This window comes from Amphiura filiformis, chromosome 2, assembly GCF_039555335.1.
Source record: "Amphiura filiformis chromosome 2, Afil_fr2py, whole genome shotgun sequence".
Classification (NCBI taxonomy): domain Eukaryota; kingdom Metazoa; phylum Echinodermata; class Ophiuroidea; order Amphilepidida; family Amphiuridae; genus Amphiura; species Amphiura filiformis.
The window spans coordinates 45,067,890-45,092,484 of NC_092629.1; the positions used below are offsets into that span (position 1 = coordinate 45,067,890).

Here is a 24,595-nt window from a genome sequence, read left to right on the forward strand (position 1 = left end):
ACCATACTGGTTAATTACGCACGCTAATACCATTTTACAAGTTCTACCCATTGTAAAGATGCAAAAAAGATTTTAGATAAATAGCGCCATCATTGTTCAACTTCTCTTAAAAGTGACTCAGTTTTACATGCCATCAAACAACCGTGAGCGGAAGGGGAATCATTGTCTCAATAAAGCCTTTTTCATCCTGATAATGGGTAAAATTTGTGTAAAATACCAAATTTTGCGCGCTATCGTCCCAATACACCCCAGACTTGTTCTTCTAAAAACAACAAATTAATTTAAAGTTGCTATATATTAATTGTAAACTTTCTCCAGGTAAGGGGCGGCAAAAATATATCCACTCAAGAATTAAGTTCATCCGGTTTCTCTTTATTGGAATATTTTTCATAACATTTATACCACAAAAACAATGTTGTATAAAAAAGATTATAATGTGTATGAAACTTGTTATTGGTAATTTCTTTTACTTTCGCCAAAGAGTAAATGCCAATTGAATATCAAGCTAAACATTTCTCTCAATGTAAAAATGTCATGTTCTCAGGGCCGGTTTTACCATTGGGCCAGATGGGACCGGGCTCATGTTCCTTTTGTTTGTTTGTTTGTTTGTTTGTTTGTTTGTTTTATTTCTTCTTTAACCTGGGACACCCAATCAGTTGAAAAACACAATTATTCATCTGTTCTTACTTGAGGACCAAGGATCAATACAACATTTACATAACATAATTATTAAGGTTTAAAAATACTACATACATTCAAATTTAGATAAATACAATGCTTACAAAATAAATCAAATTACAGTGTAACTTAACAACATGTTTAAAATACTATTAATACTACATACATAGGCTAAAACATATAGAATAAAGGATCAAATATGGGGGACCCAATAAGCATTAAAACTATTTAAAAGATAAAACACAACAAAAATCAACCTATGAACCAGCATAGCTTTAAAACATTAATATTATTCTAAAGGATTGATTGTACCAAGTACAAACTAAATACTTTTATATAATATAAATAATTGAATATGGAAACTGATTGCACAAAATAGTAATAAGGCAAATAAAATAATTTCGCAAAATAAATGAATGAAGTCAAAACACGAAACAAATTAAAGACTGCAATTTAAGAATCATAAAATTGAGAGTTGTATAATGTCCACTCCGATCCGCCTTAAAGGGAAGCTGCACTGAAAAAAGTGATTTTCTAAAGTGTTTGACCTGTGCACTTGTAAATTGGTGGGAATGTGTACGTTGATCAATCTTTGGTATATTTTTTTCTGAAATGTGGTGTTTTTTTGTTGACATATTTAGTCTTATTAAAAAGTTTACAAAAGGAAGTTTTCACAAAAAAAAAAAGTTGTACGGTTACGCATTAAAATTGGTAAACTTGCTCGTTTTGGGGGAAAATTACGAAAACTGATCGTTTCCATGGTTACCAGATGTTTATAAAAATTCCCTTTTTAGATACAGGTATGTCCAACATACCTGCCAAACATAAGCTCAAACAGATACACCATTACCCAGAAAAGTGACGCGCAAGGTGGAAAATGACGCGAAACGACATCTGGCAGAAAATGACTTTTTAAGTCTAGAAACACTTAATACGTTAATTAGGCAGCAATTGTGCATATCAGTCATTATAAAATTATGTTTCTGTCAACAATAACATTTATATTAATTATATGCACTCTTTATATGCAATAAACATATTCCATTATTTAGAAATTAATTTTTATCCGAATTTCTTTAAATATCGGCCCTTGAAAACATTACAATACCTAAGAAATACATTACGCGTATTAGTATAGGACAAAATTCAATTCGCGTCACTTTGTTCCCTTCGATTTACTTGCAACTTCTGAACCAAATGTCCGATTTGATTCAAATAAAAAGCAAATGAAAGCCCAAACTCTATAGATTTTTAATTTAACAAAAAAAAACCTTAAATGACAAAAATACACTTCTTTCACAAAAATACCACTGCAGCTTCCCCTTAATAGATCAACAAAAGTGTGAATGGCCTGCTAAGTGAGCAGGGTTCTGGACATGCATATGAAGACCTGAGCGCAAGAAGACCGTAAGTCCACTTGGCCCCTCAACATGTATACACTACAGTTACGTATAGTTTCTTAGGGTTTCATAATGTTTAATACATGTTCCAGGGTGAAAACATCATGAAAGGTTGTGAAAGATTTGTTTTGGCCCCTGAACATGTGTAAAACATTACCAAACTATACGAAACTATACGCAACTTGAGTGTATACTTGTTGAGGGGCCAAGTGGTCTTACGGTCTTCTTGCGCTCAGGTCTTCATATGACAAGTGGCGTGGTGGACTATCGTCTATAACATGCAGCTGCCCATTCCCACACTTCCTTATCATTTATTATGATTAGGCCTATACAGTGCAACTTACATTGGCATTGACCTTTATTAAAAATGCGAAATTCTTTTTCGTGAATCATATTATTAACGAAATGCATTTTATTGAAATCAAAACTCGATCGGCGGTTGACCGCCTGTTCCGTCCGGTTTCTATTGTTCTAAACAATGGAAACTGGACGAAGCTGGGTGGAACCGGCGGTCAACCACCTGTCGAGTTTAAATTCCATCCCTTATAAGAATCAAACGGAAAGACTTTTGTCAAACCCTACTATTTCGTCGGAGAAATTTTGCATACTCGTTGAACAGGTAGGCATTATCAGCTATCAAAAGGATATGTAATGCAGTGCCAATCACAGTAAAGGTTTGATAACATTCTTTTAAAATCCCACAAGTGATATAAGGACAAAACTGAACATGTAGGTACTAGATTGTTTGGAATCTTATGGGTTAAAAAATCCCTATGTATAGGTCGGTTCATAGTGAATATTCGAAGGCGAATATTCGGGTTCGAATACTTTTTGTGACGTCAAAATATATACGGCAACGAATAAAATATGAGTTGGATCGGATTAAATATCGCTCAACTGATAGCGAGATACTATTGATTTATATGAAAGGCTCGAGGTCACCTGAATATCGTTCGACGAACAATGATTTCAAAAATCCCCAATGATTTTGACATGCTCTCAAGACTGCAAACCCGATTCTGTCATTTTTTTAATTCGCGGACCTATTTTCTCAATCATTATAAAAATGCGACTTTTTTTTTTGTAAAAATACGACGAATTTATGTATAGGCTTTCCACTTTTATTTAAGCTATAATTCGCCACTCTTTCTGATTAATAAGTCTAAAGACCAGCCCAAAATACCTCAAATAGTTTCTGTATTTTACCGGACCTCATTATGGTTACACAAATGGCGCATTGATTTAGTGGTGTGCCCCCTTATTAGTGCGGTACAAGCGTACCCATTTTTATATGATATGAAAGTAAGGGACTATTAAGACGTCCAGGAAAAGGAAAATGCCTGGCAGACAATAGCATTCCAATGCTGTAGTGATGGTATAAAGTAATGTTTTATGCAAAATTATGATATTTAGGCTTACAAACATAACCTAAATGTACAAGTGAATGTTTCCATATTAACGTAGCTCTATTTAAATCGACTGATGCAGGAAAAAAGTCTAACTCCAAATTCAGATGTATGCCTCCACCCCTTTCTCTTCCCTCTTTTTTCTTCCCTCGTTTTCTCTCTTTCCCCCTTTCCCCCTTCCCAATTTTTTACTCTCCTTCCAGGTTTTTTGTGTCCGGGGCAGCTTGCACCCCCGGCCCCCACTGGTTACGCCACTGCTCCTATTTAGACCCATTTATACAGACATTAAATCATGACAATATAGTTAAATGGAGTTTACCTATTATGATTTTATTAACTTCGTTAAAGAAATTCTCTAAATTTTGCTTACCTTGGTCAACGGGCAATACTTGTTAACAGTCGGGCAACGCTGTGAATTGTAGAAATATATCTTTCTCCGGTTCATAGTTTTATATTCGAAGCCGCATATATTTTGACGCCCAAAACGGATTCGAAGCCGAATATTCGCCTTCGAATATACTTTGAACCGGCCTTAATAGTATGTTCTGATGAGTGGTGCATGCTGCCCATATAATAATCAATCAAAATATTCTGCTTGAAATTAGCTTTAAAATGATGTATATCATGTCTATAGTACTTGACATTTAAGTAGTGAAAATCAATAAAACAGTCAATAAATCCTTTGTTTCCTATTGTTTATTGTTAAGTTCAATGGAGCATATCTCAATAGTGGCACTGGAGACACCCGGGCTCAGTTGTGGTGGTCCATGCTTTAATTGACATGTTCGGCACTTCTCGCATTAGCCGACTTTGCGGATATGTATTTAATAATGCTGTTTCAGTTATTTTTCATTGTATATTTTTGCTTAATTGTATTTTGTATCTGAAGTGGCACAATTTGTATTTTAGCCACCTTATGTATTTGTGCTAGTTGCAAGGTTCAAAGTCCAGAATTGATTGAATGATTGATTGATTGGTGGATATCTTTCAACCTTTAGGCGGTATTGATGTGCTGCTGTGCAAGCTGTATCAGTTTTCATTGATAATGGATGAGTCTGACACATCAAAAATCAACATAAGACTAATTGTATAATAAGTCATAAACTATGCATTCTGAACATTTCAAATGTATCCAAAATTGCATTTGGGAGGCAGGCTTTTCAATAAACAGCAAATTTGATGGGTACCAATCATTTTGACACCTTCTATCAATGAGATAGCATCCAAGAGTACCGTATTAAACTATACTTTTTTCAGAACCCTTACAAAAGGAATACATTAGTATGGTTTTTTTGACCAACTCTGAAATATCATCCCCTGCATAAGTGGCCATTCTGGATTTATGTAAATTATGCACTGTTCCACTGCTTGGATTTTCGGGGACATTTGATGTGTTTTTGTGTGAGCTTTTGGGAGATGGACCCATGTGAAAGGGATTTTGTTGCAATAAGTGGTGTGTAATTTCATAATTTGACTGGTCTAAACCTCATCCGTGGACAGAGTGAAAAATTGGTACGCTTCTTTAAAAGGGCATATCTTCAAGAGTTGTGAGCCGATTGAAATAACTGTTTCGGTTTATCAAAGCTAACGATTAAAACCACCTTTCCATCAAGTATATTTTAGTAAACTTTTGGTATGATATTCTTGGGACATCTCTGAAATGCATAACATTGAAAAAATAATTTGTTTGGATTGACTGGACTAATAGCCATCAGTGATATCGTCACCCGCCACCCGGGCTCGTCACGTGTGGTTCAAATTTGAGTTGGTAATAATTTGTATGGTACAATTATCTTTGGATGATCTTAATATCACGTGTCTCTCAAAGCTATATAACAGAGAACCATGGTGATGATCGTTACATTTTCATCGTCTTCGCAATCGTACCTGACAACCAGCAGATATCTTTATGAAGATGGCGTGGGTAACTCTAATTCTTGGATTGGTGATGGTTAGTGGATTTGCAAAAGCAGCCGAGGTGAGTGTCATTATTTTTGTATTATATTTTGCTGGTTATTATAGGTTTTCCTGGCCAATTTCAAAACTTGTGCGTTCGATTCAATAAAAGTGGCATTCGTTTTCGCGCAAGATTGAATGATCGCAACGAATCCCGATTTCCTTTTCGCATTATGAGCAATCGATTTCATTTTAGTTCAATCAAATTAATGTATGATCAGAACAATACATTATTGTGAATTCAATTTCGTTCTTGAATGTTTCAATTTCACCATTAGATGTCGAATTTAAAGACATAGGCAATCAATTTCGCCAAAGATGCATGAGGGACTGCGAAACGTTGTTAATCCGATTTTCAATTCCATGCATTGACAGTCTAATTAATTAGCGAAAAGGAATTCAATTCGAAATTATGCGCATTTTCAAGTATACTGACATATGCCTATAGGTCTACGTTGCAGCAGAAAAAAGTGAGTAGTCCTATGTAACACAGAATAAACACACAAATATTTTAATGGGTAATGCTTGTAATGAGAAGTATACTTTAGGTATAGTGTTCATTTATAAACACATTAATACTTGCAAATACGAATACGAAATATTTTTAAAGCATCGCTAAAACAGGTTCGGGTGTTAACAATATCAACACTTTAACATGTTACATGTAATCTTCACGTTCATTTATAAACACATAATGCTTGCAAATACGAATACGAATGTAACATGTCAATATTGTTTTATTAAACTATGTTAAAACATCGCTTAACACGTTCAGGTGTTAACAATAATTAACACTTTAACATGTTAATCTTCACGTTTCCAGCATGTTTCCAGGATTTTATTTGTTTATAATTGAACATTCACTTTCACTGCATAAATTATTAACATGTTCAAATGTTTTTGCATACACCAAAAAAATTACCGTACAGCTCAACTTACCGTACTTTGCCTAACCAGACAGTCCATGCCAAAATTGTTACTACACCTTTACATTTCATCGAATCTCTTTTTGATGTCTGTCATTTTGAACATCACACTTGAAAGATGTATGCTATGTAGAAACTTTATTTTGCAATTTCATAATTTGCATATTATTAGCATATTTGCAAGAAAAAACATGAAAATCAATAAATACCTATATTTTTCACAATTTCAATATTTTATTAGAAATTAAGCATGTAGGCCGTTTGTTATGACTTGATGAATGAGGCTGTTAAAACAGATTTTGATATTTTTGCTTATTTTTCCTTTTTTGCCCCAAAATGTGTAAAAATCAACATTTTTGGATGACCTATATTTTCTTTGAATATTTATCAAATTTCTTAATTTAGGTATAATACAGTGCAGAAAAAGATGTCAAAAAAATCTGTTAAAACAGATTTCCAATAAATTGTTCCATTTTCCATTTTGGGTTAAATACTCAATTTTCATGCGCGGGATATTTGAAACATAAAATGAAAACATGTCTATTGCACTTTTTCCTCGAGATGTACTATAATATCAAGGTTACGGATATATTATAATCCCTTCTTATCTTCACTGATCCATCAGATACCTATTGTTATGAATGATCAATGAAAAGGCTCAGAACTGGGCTACTAATGGTCCGTCAAGTATCTATAGTTATTTTCATGACTGTCCCTCATTTCAAATCATTAGTTTTGGTTTCTCTTTTGTTCAGAAACCAAAAATCAAGGGATTAAAAAAGTGGAGATGAACTGTTCTGCAATCATAACACTATTGTGCTGGGAGGACACAAGAGGGTATATATAATCAAAAGTATAATGGCCTATAACCATACATATATAATACCCTATTGTGCTAACATTTTCATTATCGATATCTATCAACGCGGGCGACAGTTGATGCTCTCTGCCGTAGGTGGCACACTTTCATGACACCTTATAATTATACCCGAGTTCTATATATATACGAGGCCTACATGTAGAAATCATGTGCATATATTAAGGGGGTGGGGGCCCGGTGGGGTGTTTTGTTTATTTGTCTGAAATATAAACGATGCATGATGATGTAGATGATTTGATTATGAATTAGATTATTCCCCGGAAAGCACAACCCATACCTCTTACCTATGTTCCCTCCGCCACCTATATATAACCTCCTCCCTCCCCCTCCCCACACTCGATATCGACTCTTCCCTATTATTCCACTCCACTCTTAAGCTCCCCTCTCCCCCTCCTTCCCTTCCCACTTCCAATGCTCTCTCCCCTCTGTTTCTCTTTCTCCCTTACCCTTACCCCCCCCCCTCCACACATACACACACCCTCTTTCCCTGACGATCTCTCTCTCTCTCTCTCTCTCTCTATCTCCCTCTCTCTCTCTCTCTCTCTCTTCTCCAATAAATAAATTGAATAAAAGTCAGTTTAAACCAGCTTTCTATGATATTGATCTTCCGTCATGCGACATGCACATAAATAGAGTTGTGTATAAGGCTAGCTTCAGACTCCGTATTGTACGTACAATATTGTATGTACAATACTTTTCGTGACGTCAAAAAGTATTACACGTGCAATAAATATACGTGCCACGACGAGTTGAATCAGATTAAATAACGCGCTATAACCCTGACGGTTCATTGTTTGCTAAATCCAAGCGAGGTCACCAGAAAATCTATGCAAGAGAAATTTCTACTGCTGCTGATGAAAAATCCTAGAGTGCGTTTGGAGGTTTTTTCTGCACTTTACCAGTAGCCCTAATAAATTCATAAAACAATGAAAATCAAATAAAGATTTAGGGCAAATGTTTTTACTCACTGCTCATCTGATCCACTTTCCCAGGAAACTAAATACCGATACTCCTTAGTTTTTCCCTGACTTTCCAGACATAATTATGAGTAAACATCAAATTTAATGTTTACAAAACAATCAAATATATATACATTCTTTTGCATTTTGTACATAAATATTGATATCAATAATGTAGGCCTACAAACATTAAAAAAGGGGGCCTAAGAGTATGTCTATTTTTAATCATATACTAATTCCGCCATGCCCAAACATATCTTATTATGAAATCGTGTAATGGAACCCAAATTCCAATCAAAAATAAAAACAAATTTGTTATCAAATACACTAGGCCTATACATTGTATTAAAGGAATTTAATAGATGGTTCATTGGAATAAATAAATAGATTAACACGGGTAATGGACAAGAAATATTTGGCAATACCGGATTTACCAGAGAGCCAGTGGATAAAGAAATTAATTAAAATTAAAACAAATTAAATGAGAAAATGAAAGCAAGGACATTTGGCGAAGTATTGTTTTTAGAATTCGAAGGAGTCCTAAATGTTATCCTGGCCCCAGGACACTGATTAATGTAAAATCGACCCATAGTTATTTTATCTACTTTTGCCAGCATTCAACCTGTTCAATGTGATTTATGCCTATTTTTAATAAAATTCCGAAATCTGACGTATCAACGTTGTATCGTGCACAAATTATTATTCGAGACTATTTCATTTGACACGGTTGTATGGATTTCAGAAGATCGGTCCTATAATAGATATCGATTAGAGAATTACAGCAAGAGGCTTTGAGGATGCCGTAATCCTCTTGACCATCAACCAATCAGAGAGACATATTTCAGAAATATATTCATAGGGTTGAAACTCTTTCAACTCTGAAATATATATTGTATGTTAATATACGATTTCAGTCAAGTATTGGTGCAAATATACGATTTCGGTCAACTATTTGGCTATCCTTTGCCCAAAATTATGAAATGTTTATTAGTAACAACAACTCTTAGGAGGGTTTTCGAGTAATTTTAGCGAATTAATGAGGTTAAATAAAAGAAAACCCACTTACAATTTTGGACGCTTAACTGTGGTGTTCTAGGGGAATTAAAATATCACAATTAACATGTTTAATTCAAAATCGTTGTCCTACAAGCACATGTTCAGATTGTGTGAACATTACAAATACAAACAATAAGGTTGAAAAATAAATAAAAAAATATTTAAAAATGATTTTAAAAGATCGTCTATTTTGTAACTTTATGACACTGAATAGGCCAAATATCTTCCTCTGACGAAAAAAAATGTTTTCCATGCTGATTTGTTTTTGTAACAAGTACCGTATGTCATTTCAAAAAGAAAGAAAAAAGGCGGATATTACTTTTTAAAAACTCAACGCATTACTATTAATACGCCTATAATTAATGAATGAAAAAGTATAGAAGGCGTTGCATCCGGTTCTGATGAGGGGGGAGGGGCACAAGCCGTTTTCGGCAGTTTTCCTATGGGATTTTCTAATATTTCAGATCAATGGGGGGGGGGGGGCTTCCGTACCCCTAACGCTACGGTTACTGCATTAACACGTTTAGGCCTATCATAACATGCCTCAACGATATCAATATGTGAAAAGGTGTTGCAAATTCATAACACAGCGTGTTATAATCTAACGAATGCTATGCCAAAACTTTAAAAATTAACAAAAATATCAGTATCAATAAAATCAGAACCAGAATAAATACAAAGGCCTACAAATAATACTTTTAAACTTTCTAAATCAATATAGGAATCTCTAAATCAATTAATCAATCAGTTATCAATCAATCAATAAATAAATCAATCAACTGACGAGTGTGGATGGGTCAAGCCATCCATACGAAACAAATTTGTAATTGCTATGTGCTAATTTCACTAGTATAATAATAATATAAATAAATAAATAAATAAATAAATAAATAAATAAATAAATAAATAAATAAATAAATAAATAAATAAATAAATAAATCTATAAATAAATAAATAAGATCTGAATGTGCCATTTATATTATTATTACAATTTTAATATTATTAATATTAGTATTAATACGACGTATTATTAACTTTAAAAAGGTGCCTATTGATTATATAATAATTCAAGTACAGTTGAATCATGGTAGGTATTATGATACCTACCATGGTTGAATACAAGAAGACATTAAAAGATGTTCATCATTCCGTGCACTCACTAATTTTAGAACTCTTAGAAATTTGGCAACTCCGTATCAATTGAGCAACCTATGATTGTAGCAAAATATATATTTCCCCGGTACATACTATTTATTGCACGTGTAATACTATTTGACGTCACGAAAAGTATTGTACATACAATATTGTACGTACAATACGGAGTCTGAAGCGCGCTTAATAGTGTCTATATCACTAAAATGTATAATCTGTCAAGTGTCTATTGTAATGTATGTGGAAATATTTCGATGGTCTATATATTTTCACAGTGAAATCAGCTTAGGCTATTTCGTAGTCTCAAGTCAATGCTTTCAAACTAAATCAATGCTTTCAAATGTAGACTGCTTTGTTCGACTTCTCTGCTCGTGAATATTGCACTGCGAAATTTAAACATTTCTTTTGTATACTTAGATCAGGTAACTTCAAACCCTGTAATTTTATTCGTCACACCACTTATAAGAAACTGAAACCAAAACCGAAACTACCTGTCACAAATGTTTAGTTTTAAACAAAAGGTAGAAACAATGAGTTCGATATCTTGTGATTCAAGTGGTTAGGCAGGACAATAGGAAACCACGTGACCAAAACCAAAACCAAAACTAAAACTAAATATTTGAATTGAGGCTGTGTCAACTCAAAAATCATGCAAGGTCGAATGTAGGAAAAGTATGATCAGTTGAGCTGTAATAAAATATTATACTATAGGCCTATAATTATAGTATCCAGATTTTCACACAATGAAATGGACACGAAATGGGTCTATTAATTAATTAAACAGGTTGTGATGTGAAGGATATGTTTATAAGTTGACTGCAAAACTATGCTTAGCTATTTAATTTCTGGATGTTGTTTTGACTGTGTTCGTTCAGTTTTTATTCTTATACGGTACATATACAATTAAAAATACGAAGATTTAAAAAGACCTATCGTAAGAAGAAGCAGATATATTTTTACATGATTAACTACACTGAGCTTGATTGAACTATGGAACATACATCACTTTATGGTTTCTGAAATAAAGCGGGGAAATTTGCTTTTAATGTATAATTAGTTATAATTCATTTCATTTTTACTAGTATTCCCTATGCATTAGGTAATTTTTAACACTACTTAAAACTATGTTTTCCCTTCACATTTAATATAACAACGTGCTTGTTTGAACAATATCGACGATACATGTATCTAATGCTTAATATTTGAACCATTGAAAAATATTTAAGAACTTCTGGATTTGATTCTGCACTTCGCGAATTCGATTGAACATTTTTCCATTTTGAATTCGCATATATAAATTTGTATTTCCAAATGGGCTCTGAATTCAAGGCTACGTGAATTTGACTGCACAATTTGCGAAATTTGCTGCGCAGTGTGCGAAATTGGGTGCATTATTTAGAATTTTGAATGCGTATTGAATTTAATAGATTGCACATTCGATAAATTGAAATCGAGAATGTAGCAATTTCGCGCGAAAAGGAATGACACTTACTGAACGACCAAAGTTTGAAATTGGACGGGAAAACCTATTTTATTATTATTATTATTATTATTATTATTATTATTATTATTATTATTATTATTATTATTATTATTATTACTATTATTATTATTATTATTATTATTATTATTATTATTTTATTTTTATTTTTTATTATAGGTTTTCCTGGTCAATTTCGCAACTTGTGCGTTCGATTTAATAAAAGTGTCATTCGTTTTCGCGCAAGATTGAATGATCGCAACGAATCCCGATTTCTTTTTCGTATTATGAGCAATCGATTTCATTTTAGTTCAATCAAATTAATGTATGATCAGAACAATTCATTATTGTGAATTCAATTTCGTTCTCGAATGTTTCAATTTCACCATTAGACGTCTAATTTAAAGAAATAGGCAATCAATTTCGCCAAAGATGCACGGGGACTGCGAAACGTTGTTAATCCTATTTTCAATTTCATGCATTGACAATCTAATTAGCGAAAAGAAATTCAATTTGAAATTATGCGCATTTTACTGACATAGGCCTATAGGCCCTACGTCTACGTTGCAGCAGAAAAAAGTGAGTAGCCCTATGTAACACAGAATAAACACACAAATGTTTTAATGGGTAATGTTTGTAATGAAGTATACTTTTTGTACAGTCTGACATTGTTTTGAACTCAATTTCGTTCTTGAATGTTTCAATTTCAACATTAGACGTCTAATTTAAAGAAATAGTTAATCAATTTATATAGCAATCTATCCAGCGAAAAGGAATTCAATTTGAAATTGTGGGCATTTTTAAAAATACTGACATAGTCATTACGTCTACGTTGCAGCAAGCAAAAAAGATTAGTCCTATGTAACACATAATAAACACGCACATGTTTTATTGGGTAATGCTTGTAATGAGAAGTATACTTTAGGTATAGTGTTCATTTATAAACACATTAATGCTTGCAAATACGAATACGAACGTAACATGTTAATATTGTTTTAAACACACGAACGTATTAAAATATGTTTAAAACATCACTTTACACATTCCGATGTTAACATATTAAATTAACATGTTAATCTTAACGTTTCCAGGTTTTCATGTGTTTATAATTGAACCCTCACTGTTTGCCTTCACTGCATAAGTTAATAACATGTTCAAATGTATTTGCAGACACCGAATAAAAATTAATAAAATGTTATACTATAATCCAGATTTTCACACAATGAATTGAACACGAAATGGGTCTATATTGATTAATTAAACAAGTTGTGATGTGAAGGATATGTTTACAAGTCGACTGCAAAATATGTGCTTAGCTATTTAATTTTTGGATGCTGTTTTGATTATGTTCATTCAGTTTTTATTATAGAATCAAAAGCGTTAACTTAAGAAAGAGTTTCATATATATTTATATGCTTAACTACACTGAGCTTGATTGAACTATGGGACATACATCACTCTAAGGTTTCTGAACTAAACCGGGAAAAATGCTTTTAAATATATAGTTAATTATAATTCATTTCATTTTTACTAGGCCTATGCATTAGGCAATTTTTAACATGATACTTCAACTATGTTTTCCCTTCACATTTAATATAGCAAAGTGCTTGTTTGAACAATGTTGACGATACATGTATCTAATGCTTACACGATAAATAGCATTTTCATATTTGAACCATTGTAAAATATTTAAGAACTTCAGGAATTGATTCTGCACTTCGCGAATTCGATTGAACATTTTTCGATTTTGTTTTTGCATAATTGAATTTGTATTTCCAAATAGGCTCTGAATTCAAGGCTACGTGAATTTGGCTGCACAATTTGCGAAATTTGCTGCACAATGTGCGAAATTAGATGCACTATTTAGAATTATGAATGCGTATTAAATGAAATAGATTGCACATTCGCTAAATTGAAATTGAGAATGTAAGCGTTCATTCAATTTTGCGCGAAAAGAATGACACTTATACTAAACTGAACGACCAAAGTTCGAAATTGGACGGGAAAACCTATAATTATTATTATCATTATTATTGTTATCATTATTATTATTATTATTAATATTATTATTATATAATAATAATAATAATAATAATAATAATAATAATAATAATAATAATAATAATAATAATAATAATACATTGTAAGTGTTTTTCAGCTGTAATGAATGCCAGTTGCTGACGAAGTTTAAGAAATATCACCTCAAACCCCAATAAATTTGATAATAACAGAACCATGTTGCATAAAGTCTGAAATTGTGTCCTCCACAAAGCTCAAATTCAGCCTCCCTAAATCCGCCATTTTAGGCAAATTCGCTACATTATGAGCACCATAATGTAAACATTTGGAAAGCACATTTTCCATCAAACAATTAATTTACACCATCCCCCAACACACCCCAATTAATATTTAGCCCGTGCGGTCTATGCATACTCCGTCCAAACAAGTCTGGGAATTTTGCGAATATATTCCATATTAAATGTCAAGTCTGTAATAATAATAATAATATTATTATTATTATTATTATTATTATTATTATTATTATTATTATTATTATTATTATTATTATTATTATTATCATTATTATTATTATAGGTTTTCCTGGTCAATTTCGCAACTTGTGCGTTTGATTTAATAAAAGTGTCATTCGTTTTCGCGCAATATTGAATGATCGCAACGAATCCCGATTTCTTTTTCGTATTATGAGCAATCGATTTCATTTTAGTTCAATCAAATTAATGTATGATCAGAACAATTCATTATTGTGAATTCAATTTCGTTCTCGAATGTTTCAATTTCACCATTAGACGTCTAATTTAAAGAAATAGGCAATCAATTGCGCCAAAGATGCACGGGGGACTGCGAAACGTTGTTAATCCTATTTTCAATTTCATGCATTGACAATCTAATTAGCGAAAAGAAATTCAATTTGAAATTATGCGCATTTTACTGACATAGGCCTATAGGCCCTACGTCTACGTTGCAGCAGAAAAAAAGTGAGTAGCCCTATGTAACACAGAATAAACACACAAATGTTTTAATGGGTAATGTTTGTAATGAAGTATACTTTTTGTACAGTCTGACATTGTTCATTTACAAACACATTAATTCTTGCAAATACGAATGTAACATGTTTTAAACATACGAACGCATTAAAATATGTTTAAAACATCGCTTAACACGTTCGGGTGTTAGCAATATTAACACTTTAACATGTCAGTTAATCCAGTGGCGTAGCGTCATAGGGGCACCGGGGGGTGGCACGTGCCCCCAATCGATCTGAAATTTTTTTAAATCCCACAGGAAAATGGCCAAAAAACGGCTTGTGCCCCCCAATCAGACCCGGTGCCCCCAATCATGGTCGGTGCCCCCCCCACCCCCAAATAAAAATTAATACAATGTTATACTATAGGCCTATATAAAGTACAGATTTTCACACAATGAAATGGACACGAAATGGGTCTAATTAAACAGGTTGTGATGTGAAGGACATGTTTATAAGTCGACTGCAAAATATGCTTAGCTATTTAATTTCTGGATGTTGTTTTGACTGTGTTCATTCAGTTTTAGTCTTATACGATACATATTATACAATTAAAAATACGAATATTTAAAAAAGACCTATCGTAAGAAGAGGTAGCATTAACGTAAAGGAAGAGTTTCATTATATTTTTATAATTATGATTAACTACACTGAGCTTGATTGAACTATGGGACATACATCACTTTATGGTTTCAGAACTAAACCGTGAAAAAAGCTTTTGAATATTATAATTAGTTATAATTCATTTTCTTTTTTACTAGGCCTATGCATACGGCAATTTTAAACATTACTTTAAAATATGTTTTCCCTTCACAATTAATATAGCAACGTGCTTGTTTGAACAATGTTGACGATACATGTAGGCCTATCTAATGTTCAATATAAACACGATAAATAGCATTTTTATATTTGAACCATTGTAAAATATTTAAGAACTTCTGGATTCGATTCTGCACTTTGCGAATTCGATTGAATATTTTTCCATTTTGTTTCCGCATATATGAATTTGTATTTCCAAATAGGCTCTGAATTCAAGGCCACGTGAATTTGGCTGCACAATTTGCGAAATTTGCTGCACAATGTGCGAAATTGGGTGCAGTATTTAGAACTTTGAATGCGTATTAATGAAATAGATTGCACATTTGTTAAATTGAAATCGAGAATGTAAGCGTTCAATCAATTTCGCGCGAAAAGGAATGAAACTTATACTAAACTGAACGCCCAAAGTTTGAAATTGGACGGGAAAACCTATATTATTATTATTATTATTATTATTATTATTATTATTATTATTATTGCTCTCATATCAGAAGATATTTTATTATTTGTTCAGATTCCATTCCAAGGTGAATCCAAAGCCGACATTCTAGCGAACCTCGATGGCCACCCTAACGAAGGTATGTTGAGCGCAAGATGAATTTACTCATGGCATTATGCATTTAGGGACCGCTCATTATTAATGCGGGAGGCGGGGCTGAGAAAATGTTGAGCTTTATGGGTGAAAAATACCTAACCCCCCTATTGCCATGAATCAATTTCACGTAACCCCCCTATTGAATCAAACAAAATCACATACCCCCCCAATAGATCCACTTTTGGTAAGAAAATTGATAGGTGTGTGCTTGCAGGCGGCGTGGTCATGTGGTGAGGAGTGAGTGGTTTGTGTGTGTGTAGCATGTGGCAGTGGCGTAGATTTCTTTTTTGACATGGGGGGGATGGGGTAGGGAAAAAAATTTCTTGAAGTATAATAAATCCAACACATTTTGGCCGTTGACAATGTCTATAGTACAAATGTGCGCGAAGCGCGCAAATTTTTTGCCCTATTTAATGGTGCAAAATGGGAACAATTTTTTGCGAATAAGTCATTAGACAATTATGTAGGGGAAAGTGGGGTAATGCCGGATTGTGGGGAATCCCGGACACATCGATTGCAGCTAAACGGAGAAGGGTGGCACTATTATACTACCTTAGGGTATTAGCTACCTCAAGGTGTACCTCACGTGAACTACTACCAGCGCGGTGGGTCTCGTCTTTCTTTGTGAAAATTACGAAAAAACAGAAATTGTAATTTTTGACTTTTTATCTGAAAAGTGCTTTATATCCTAAGACGTTGGCGATCATGTCATATCACAATTCTCTGTTATAAGCCATCTCCAGAAGCTCTGTCGCTTTATGTTCAGCTCCCCTTTCTTTTAGCCAGTCTCTCAGATTTGATAACCACATCACTCTCTTCCTGCCTCTGCTCCTTGTTCCTTCTATTCTTCCTGTCAATACTAGGTTCTCGAAACCATCCTTTCTGAAGATATGACCAAAGAATTTGAGCTGCTTAACTCTGATTTCACGTAACAGCTTCCTGTTCACATTTGCTCTACTTAGGACATCGTCATTAGACACTTTATCAGTCCACGGGATCTTCATCATTCTTCTAAGGAACCACGTCTCGCAGCTCTCAATCTTCTTTTAATGTCTGTTGTTATTGACCATGCTTCACTTCCATACATTAATACAGGGACGACATAGCAGTTGAGTACCCGAATTCTGGTCTCTATACTGAGGGCACTGTTTTTTAGGATCTTGTCTAATTTTGAGAACGCAGACTTAGCCAGTGCAATCCTTCTCTTAACCTCCTTAATACATCTGGCATCTTCTGTGATTAGACTGCCAAGGTAGTTGAAGCTTCCCACTCTGGTTAAGAGTTCGCACATTCCAGGTTCCAACTCTGATGATCTTACTGTTTCGCAAGATGACCTTACTATTTCGAACAGTAGCTAGCTGACGGTCTGGGCCCACCTGCTCTCCATGGGACACCCTACCGGGCGAGGAGCCGTCCACATTAGGTACCACAGCCCCCCTTCACGCCGTTAGTCTCTAACATCAAATTGTGACCTTCCATGATTATTCTTGGGAAACAATAAGTGAAACAATATCGAACTTAACCCACTTTTAATGCCTACATTTGCTGTTTTGTCCCCCCCTTCATAGTGTCTAGTCTGTATTTTACTTGTTTCCCCACATCAAGTTGGTGTACCTTGCTCGTTTTCTTTCCTGTTGTTCATATTCAAGGTATCCTCTTGTATTGATCCTTGATGTCTTTTGTGTCATCGTCCGTTGGATTCACCATTACCCACTTTTTCTAATAATTCCCCCTAAAAACACATTTTTTCATTACGTCAACAGATAACGCAATTCAATGTTAATACAGGGTGTCCCTAAAAACAGAACCCTCATTGTGCCCTGTTTTTCTCCGTTTTGTTTTTGGAAAGTTGATCAAATGTATTTTGGTATGTACAGAAACCTTAAATCGTTAGGTAAAATTATTGAGATTCTGGTAACAGATCCAAGAAAATGGAAAATGGAGATATATTTCAGTTCCAATCAGGAACATGTTCACTCTGCAATGATTGTAAAAAGTGTTTCAAGATGTCAGCAGACCCAAGTGGCTGTGATGACGTCGCGACTTTTGTTGGCTGCCGTTGTGAGATGATCTGGTCATAGATTCTGTCCAATTTGTATGCCCCCTCGTCCTTGTTCATAGTGTTTTGCCCCTGCTCCTGATCCAACTGGCTTCTTTATATCGAGCGAGTACTACATTTTCTTGGATCTGTTACCAGAATCTCAATAATTTTGACTTTGAACGATCCTGATGAATCTCACGGCCGCCCATACTCATCAATAATCTTAAATCGTTAGCTTTAATAAACCAAAAGAATAATTTCAATCGGCTCGCAATTTTTGAAGATATGCCATCTTTAAGCAATGTACCCGTTTTTCACTCTGTCTACGGATGATAGTTCCTGCACTACGTTTCAAACGATATTGATTTTCAGTAAAGTTTTGGTAGCAGCCTCGATTGTATCCAATTGTTTCTATATAATCTACACCAGCAAGACTCTCCGGAATGTGATTACATATACAGACATCACATACTGCAGTTACTATCCGTTTTCCTATACACAATACACAGTGCTCTTTCCCATTGACGCGTGACCTCTACAAATAGCCCTACGTTAAAAGTATGGGGATATGACTAGTTAACGTCGCTGTGTGAAAAATAACCGGCCAATATTAAAAGTACTCTTCTAAAGTTCTAGAAAATATAGTTTTTAACATGTCCTAAATTTTAGCTAATTTAGATGTTTGGAAATATTCGTACTTTGGTGTTTTAGTTAATGTTATAGGTAATAGTACATTGCCTAGTTAACGTCGCTGTGTGAAAATAACCGGCCAATATTAAAAGTACTCTTCTAAAATTCTGGACAATATAGTTTTGTAACATGTCCTAAATTTTTAGCTAATTTAGATGTTTGGAAATATTCGTACTTTGGTGTATTAGGAAGGATGTGTAAACGACAGATAACACCAAAAATATGAAGAAATTATTTCCAAACCGTGTTAAGTCAACAATCATTATGTTGCTCATTTTCAAGAATTCTGGTTTACAAAAAGCAGGCAATTGTCTCATTTCGTGAACAAAGCTACACATACCATTGTTTCCTTTCGTTTCCTTTATAATCGGTTACCCAACTGAAGCTATAATACCAGCTTTATTGCGATATCGCACATGAAAACAGACACTTGTGCATAACCAGAGAAGATCCGATTTAATCAGTTGAGCTGTTTCAATGAGTGTTATCTTGGTTTAATAGCTTTTAATGGGGTTAATTCCTGCAAAGGTCGAGATGAATTCTACTGTAGACATGACTGCATCATGATCCATGCGATAGGGTGAATCATGAGGTTCAATGTGTCTTTTGTCGCAAATGTCATGTAGCTGAGCCAGCTTGTCAGTGGCGGAGCCCCTTACTCTACTGAGCGGCGTATAATCTAGATGCTCAATACCACTCACATGTAAAATACAATTTACATGTGGACGTTTCTGCAGTGAGTCTGACTCGGTACCTTTATCACCCTTGCGTTTTGGCATGATTATCCACCACTTCACCATAACTATGCTACGATTTTTAGTACACTAACACCAGTTCTAACTAATAATAAGTTAAGTCATGCACCTAGAAGAGAAAGTAGTAAATAAATCAATAACATCAAAATATCCGTCTCAATGTACCAAAAAGAGCTCCTATTATATACAGACGAGTATGCCTTGAAGATACTATTTTGGTAACATTTTGCATTTTAATGTATCCAACATGTTTAAATCATGAAAATAACCCTTTTAATTGATTGCTCATGTCCACATTATCCCAAAAAATGGGGTCATTTGTCTTCCTATGATGTCTAGTTCAAAAGTTATGTCAATTTCATTGAATTTTGTCGGAATCCAAGATGGCCACCAAATGAACCCCATGGGACAATATTTAATTTTGGGAACATCAAAATTCATTCACTAGACACCTTCAGGATTACAAAAATTTAAGTTAGAAAAAAAAGCACTCGGTGCATGGGAACCCCCTCTGGTGACTATACTAAACCGTATTACTGCTGCATTCGCAAGTATACGACGCACAAGGAGGGTACGCAATGCAATTGTTGCAATGAGGACCAGGGCTGAAACCTGTATTCGTCATGGTATTCCCAGGTAGAGGGCAAAGCAGCGCAGTAAACTCACTTCAGAAGAACAAAGGATATACCAAATAGCCATTTTCAGGCTACCTTTTATCCGAAAAAGAGAAAATGACATGTTGTAAATAAAAAGAAACCAAGAAACAACAAAGTAAAGAAAGTAAGAAACATAATAAAACAAAAAGGCATAAAAAAATAAGAAAAAATAAGTTTAATTGTAAGTGTAGCAAGAGAAGTCAGACCCACGTCTATTTTTGCCGACAAGTTAATGACACTTAATACATTCATAGCTCATAGGCCCGCCGGTAAAACCCATTACCTAAATAAAGTTTTGTTATTTTATAAAGTTATTATTGATGAAATATGCTTGATATTCATGCATACGTGTGCTCCTTTTCAATCTTTGAAGTTGCCAAACCTCCTCTGTGGACAGAGTGTAAAACAGGTACATTTCTTTAAAAGAGCATATCTTCAAAAGTTGTGAGCCGATGGAAATATTTCTTTCTGTTTATTAAAGCTAACGAATAAAGGTTTCTTTACATATCAAATATACTTGACTAACTTTTAACTTTTTAGAAATAGGAGAAATAGAGGCGCAATGCGGGTTCTGGTTTTCTTTGGGGGGGCATCCTGTAGCAAGGCGAATTTGGTAAATCTGTTGAAAACGACCTATCCAAGCACAATTTTTGACCAAAATGTAGGTTTTAAAGTCAAAACCTCAAGTGATCCTTACAATATTTTTCATATTTTATGTCATTTAAATGAAAGGGCACACTTATATTGTCCATATACTAGCATCATTTCAATGAGCAATGACCAACTCTCTTGAAATCACAAATCTTGTGCGAAAATGTACTACTTTCGCCTGTTTGGTCACGCGGTTGTATTAAAAGCTATTAAAATTCAATGAACAATGACATTGCTTAAGAGCGCTTACAAATGCATATGACTGAATCCAGGTGATGATTCAAGTGTGTGGGGGGGTGCTAGGTCTAGACAATGGGCGCCATATTGCAGGAGGGTTAGAGTTCATAGAGGAAACGTTGAAGGTTTTAGATTAGGTCACCCAAGCACTCTCACTAATATAATTCCCTAGTTGTAATACCGGTAGGTAAAAACATTGATTTGTTCCCGATTCCCAATTACTAATATAGTACTTTACAAATTATTCCAGGGTTCGCAGCTTTTTTGCCGCAGGTGGAAAAAACCGCGGTTTTAACCACTTGGCAAAAACAGTTTTTCCCGGCAAAAATGGCAAAAACTAAAAAAGTGATGAATAGTTCCCTTTTTTCATCTCAAAACAAAATAACAAAATATTAAGTTACAAAAATACTTTCCTGAGTGTAACAAGACCAGATTTGGTAATTATAAGTAACAAATTAAGAAATTAAAGGCACGGGTTTTCATTGCTCATTAATTTTGTGCACTGACGGATTTAACTGCAATGTGGCATATCAAATTCAAAACGTTTTCATTTTAAGGACTTGACGAGACAAAAAATATGTTGAATGATTGATCAAAAGTTGTGTGTTATTGTTTATGAGCTTTCTGTGTTACTTTTTAATATTTGACCGACAACGTATGAGTTTTTGCCAGTTTTTGCCAGTTTATACCAGGCAAAAACAGGTTTTTGACCGTTTTTGCCGCTTTCCCGGCAAAAACAAATTTTTGCCGGCAAAAACCGAACCCTGAACTATTCTTTGGTAAATCTATCCAATGTGACGGTGATTTTTGAAATCACATTTAAACATCTTCCTGATCCAGCTAGAACGATATTTGTCAATCATTCATTGTCAAAGGTGTTCTTAGGCTATCCGGTCGAACAGTGGCGTGACATGAGGTCCCGACATTGCCCTGATGAACTTTCACTCTCCTGTTGAAAGAGGCGTGCTTCAGTGTATGATGGGCGATCTTAAAGGAGTTGCATTTTATTCACTGTATGATACATTGTTCTTAAACCTATTAAGAGGGTGTTCGGCAAGGTTGGCGTACCAAAGTTATCTATTTTTATGGCAAATAATTGCAAATACGGATTTCATGAAAATATATTGTGCAATAACTATTACAGATCTTATCAGGGAGTTGCTGACGAACCCCGCTGCAACACCAGAGGTAAGAGCAATATGAAAACAACAATAATGGGCTATTCCATTTAAAATCCACACTTACCTTGTGGAATATTTTAGAAATATCTTCCACAGGGGGAGTATGAATTGCAAATGGAATGGACACATTAGCAACAATTTGAAACACATCCTCCCCCAGTGGAAGATTCAGGTTGAATATTTCTCAGAGGATATATGAAATTCAAATGGAGCTGCCTAATGTGTCCATTCCATTTGAAATTCATACTCCACTTGTGAAAAATATTTCCAAAATTATCCACAGGGGTAGTGTGGATTTAAAATGGAATAGCCCAATGTATGCATTGTCCTGTTCTTCGTTACAGTGTTTTTTGTTCAGGAGGATTTAATCTTTTAGAGTAAGTGGTGGTGTAAGTCAATCAGTCTTTATTTGTTGGGTGGTTTTCATTGACGGAATTTGCCATAATCAAGACACCATCCATTGATTTCTTTTTTGTCTGAAATTGGGTCAACCTTGATATTTTACGGAAATTTGAGTACATATCACTACTGACTTTGCATAATCATAAGATCATAATTATGCAAATTATCCACCTCGATACACCTGACACAATTTCGTCCAAGAGCTTCCAAGCAAGCAGTGAATTATCTCTACACAGTCTTTGGTTATAATACATGGTTGAATGCATAGCATCATAAGAGCTGTGTGTGCTTCTAGCTGGAAAATAGTCATCTGTGATTGGTTGTTGTTAAAACCTCAAGTGTTACCTTCATCCAATCAGAATTTTTTATATCGAACGAAAGTTAACACTTCCTCCTAAAAACACCTTTTTTCATTAGGTCAACAGATAACGTAATTCAATGTTTATAGCAAGGTGAATGTGGTAAATCTGTTGAAAACGACCTATACACGCACGATTTTGGACCAAAATTTAGGTTTTAAAAGACAAAACCTCAAGTGATCCTTACAATATTTTTCAGATTTTATGTCATTAAATTATGTTGTCCATATACTAGCTTCATTTCAATGAGCAGTAACATTCTCTTTAAATTGTAAATTTTGGGCGAAAAGTTACTAGTTTCGCCTGTTTTGTTATACGGGTGTAATTTCAATGAACAATGACTTTGCTTAAGGGGTACTACACCCTGTGGTAAATTTGTGACAATTTTGCCTTTTCTCAAAAAAATAATAACAAACTGGCAACAAAAGTTATGTATATTATTGGGGCAAGGAATCCAATTACTACACTGGAATGTCTATGCGTGTCTTAACAATCACACCAGCGTTGCGTGCCTTCACGTATACGCGACAGAGCTTTGCGTGTCTTCGCGTTTACGCGAAAGACCATAAAAATACGCGGTACGTGCGTAGCAGTTTCGCCTGTCGCATTTCATGGAACAATCGGCCCTCCTTATCGGGTGATCAGGGGGTTGACAGTGATTGTTTGTCTGGGAAGACACGGCACGATCGAACGATCGGTCCTCGTGAATATGCGAGAATTCACAGCATACCATGCACGGGGACTTTGACTGTTGATACATGGTCTGTAGTAGTCTGTGGTTAAGACATCCGAATGTCATGAAAACGTTCATTTTCGATATTAAAATGTGTGTCTTTATACTCCTCTGATACTTGTAGATTGCTTTGTTTGAGCATGATGGATATCAAGGTGGATCTATAAGATTGACTCAATCAGATATGAATATACACCAAAGAAGTTTTGGCGATAAAACCTCATCCGTTATTGTGACCGGATCATCAGTGTAAGTGATATTGGACTGTTTCATTTAGGGATTCAATCATGTGTCACCGTTGTTCATCACTGAATTACAACGATGCGTCCGCGTCGTCTGCGAGTGAAGTACACCACGAAGCCGCGCCGGACGCCAGTTGTTAATAGAGACATTGCGATTTCCAAACGTAGCATCGAACGTACGTGGAATCTATTCAAAATCCCGTCACAGGAGAGTGGTTTTGAATAGATTCCACGTACGTTCGATGCTACGTTTGGAAATCGCAATGTTTCTAATCGGTGATGAATAACGGTGACACAT

At 34.6% G+C, this 24,595-nt stretch overlaps 1 protein-coding gene across 1 annotated transcript in view; it reads left to right on the forward strand.

The window, feature by feature from the left end:
• The first annotated feature begins 5,378 nt into the window (after positions 1 to 5,378).
• The window catches only part of LOC140136065 (beta/gamma-crystallin-like), a 50,068-nt gene continuing 30,851 nt past the window's right edge, over positions 5,379 to 24,595 (forward strand). The window contains exons 1-4 of the mRNA XM_072157773.1: positions 5,379 to 5,462; positions 16,270 to 16,333; positions 22,525 to 22,568; positions 24,180 to 24,304. Coding sequence (XP_072013874.1) covers positions 5,394 to 5,462; positions 16,270 to 16,333; positions 22,525 to 22,568; positions 24,180 to 24,304 — 302 coding nt within the window. The 5' untranslated portion in view covers positions 5,379 to 5,393. The remainder of the gene's footprint in view (positions 5,463 to 16,269; positions 16,334 to 22,524; positions 22,569 to 24,179; positions 24,305 to 24,595) is intronic.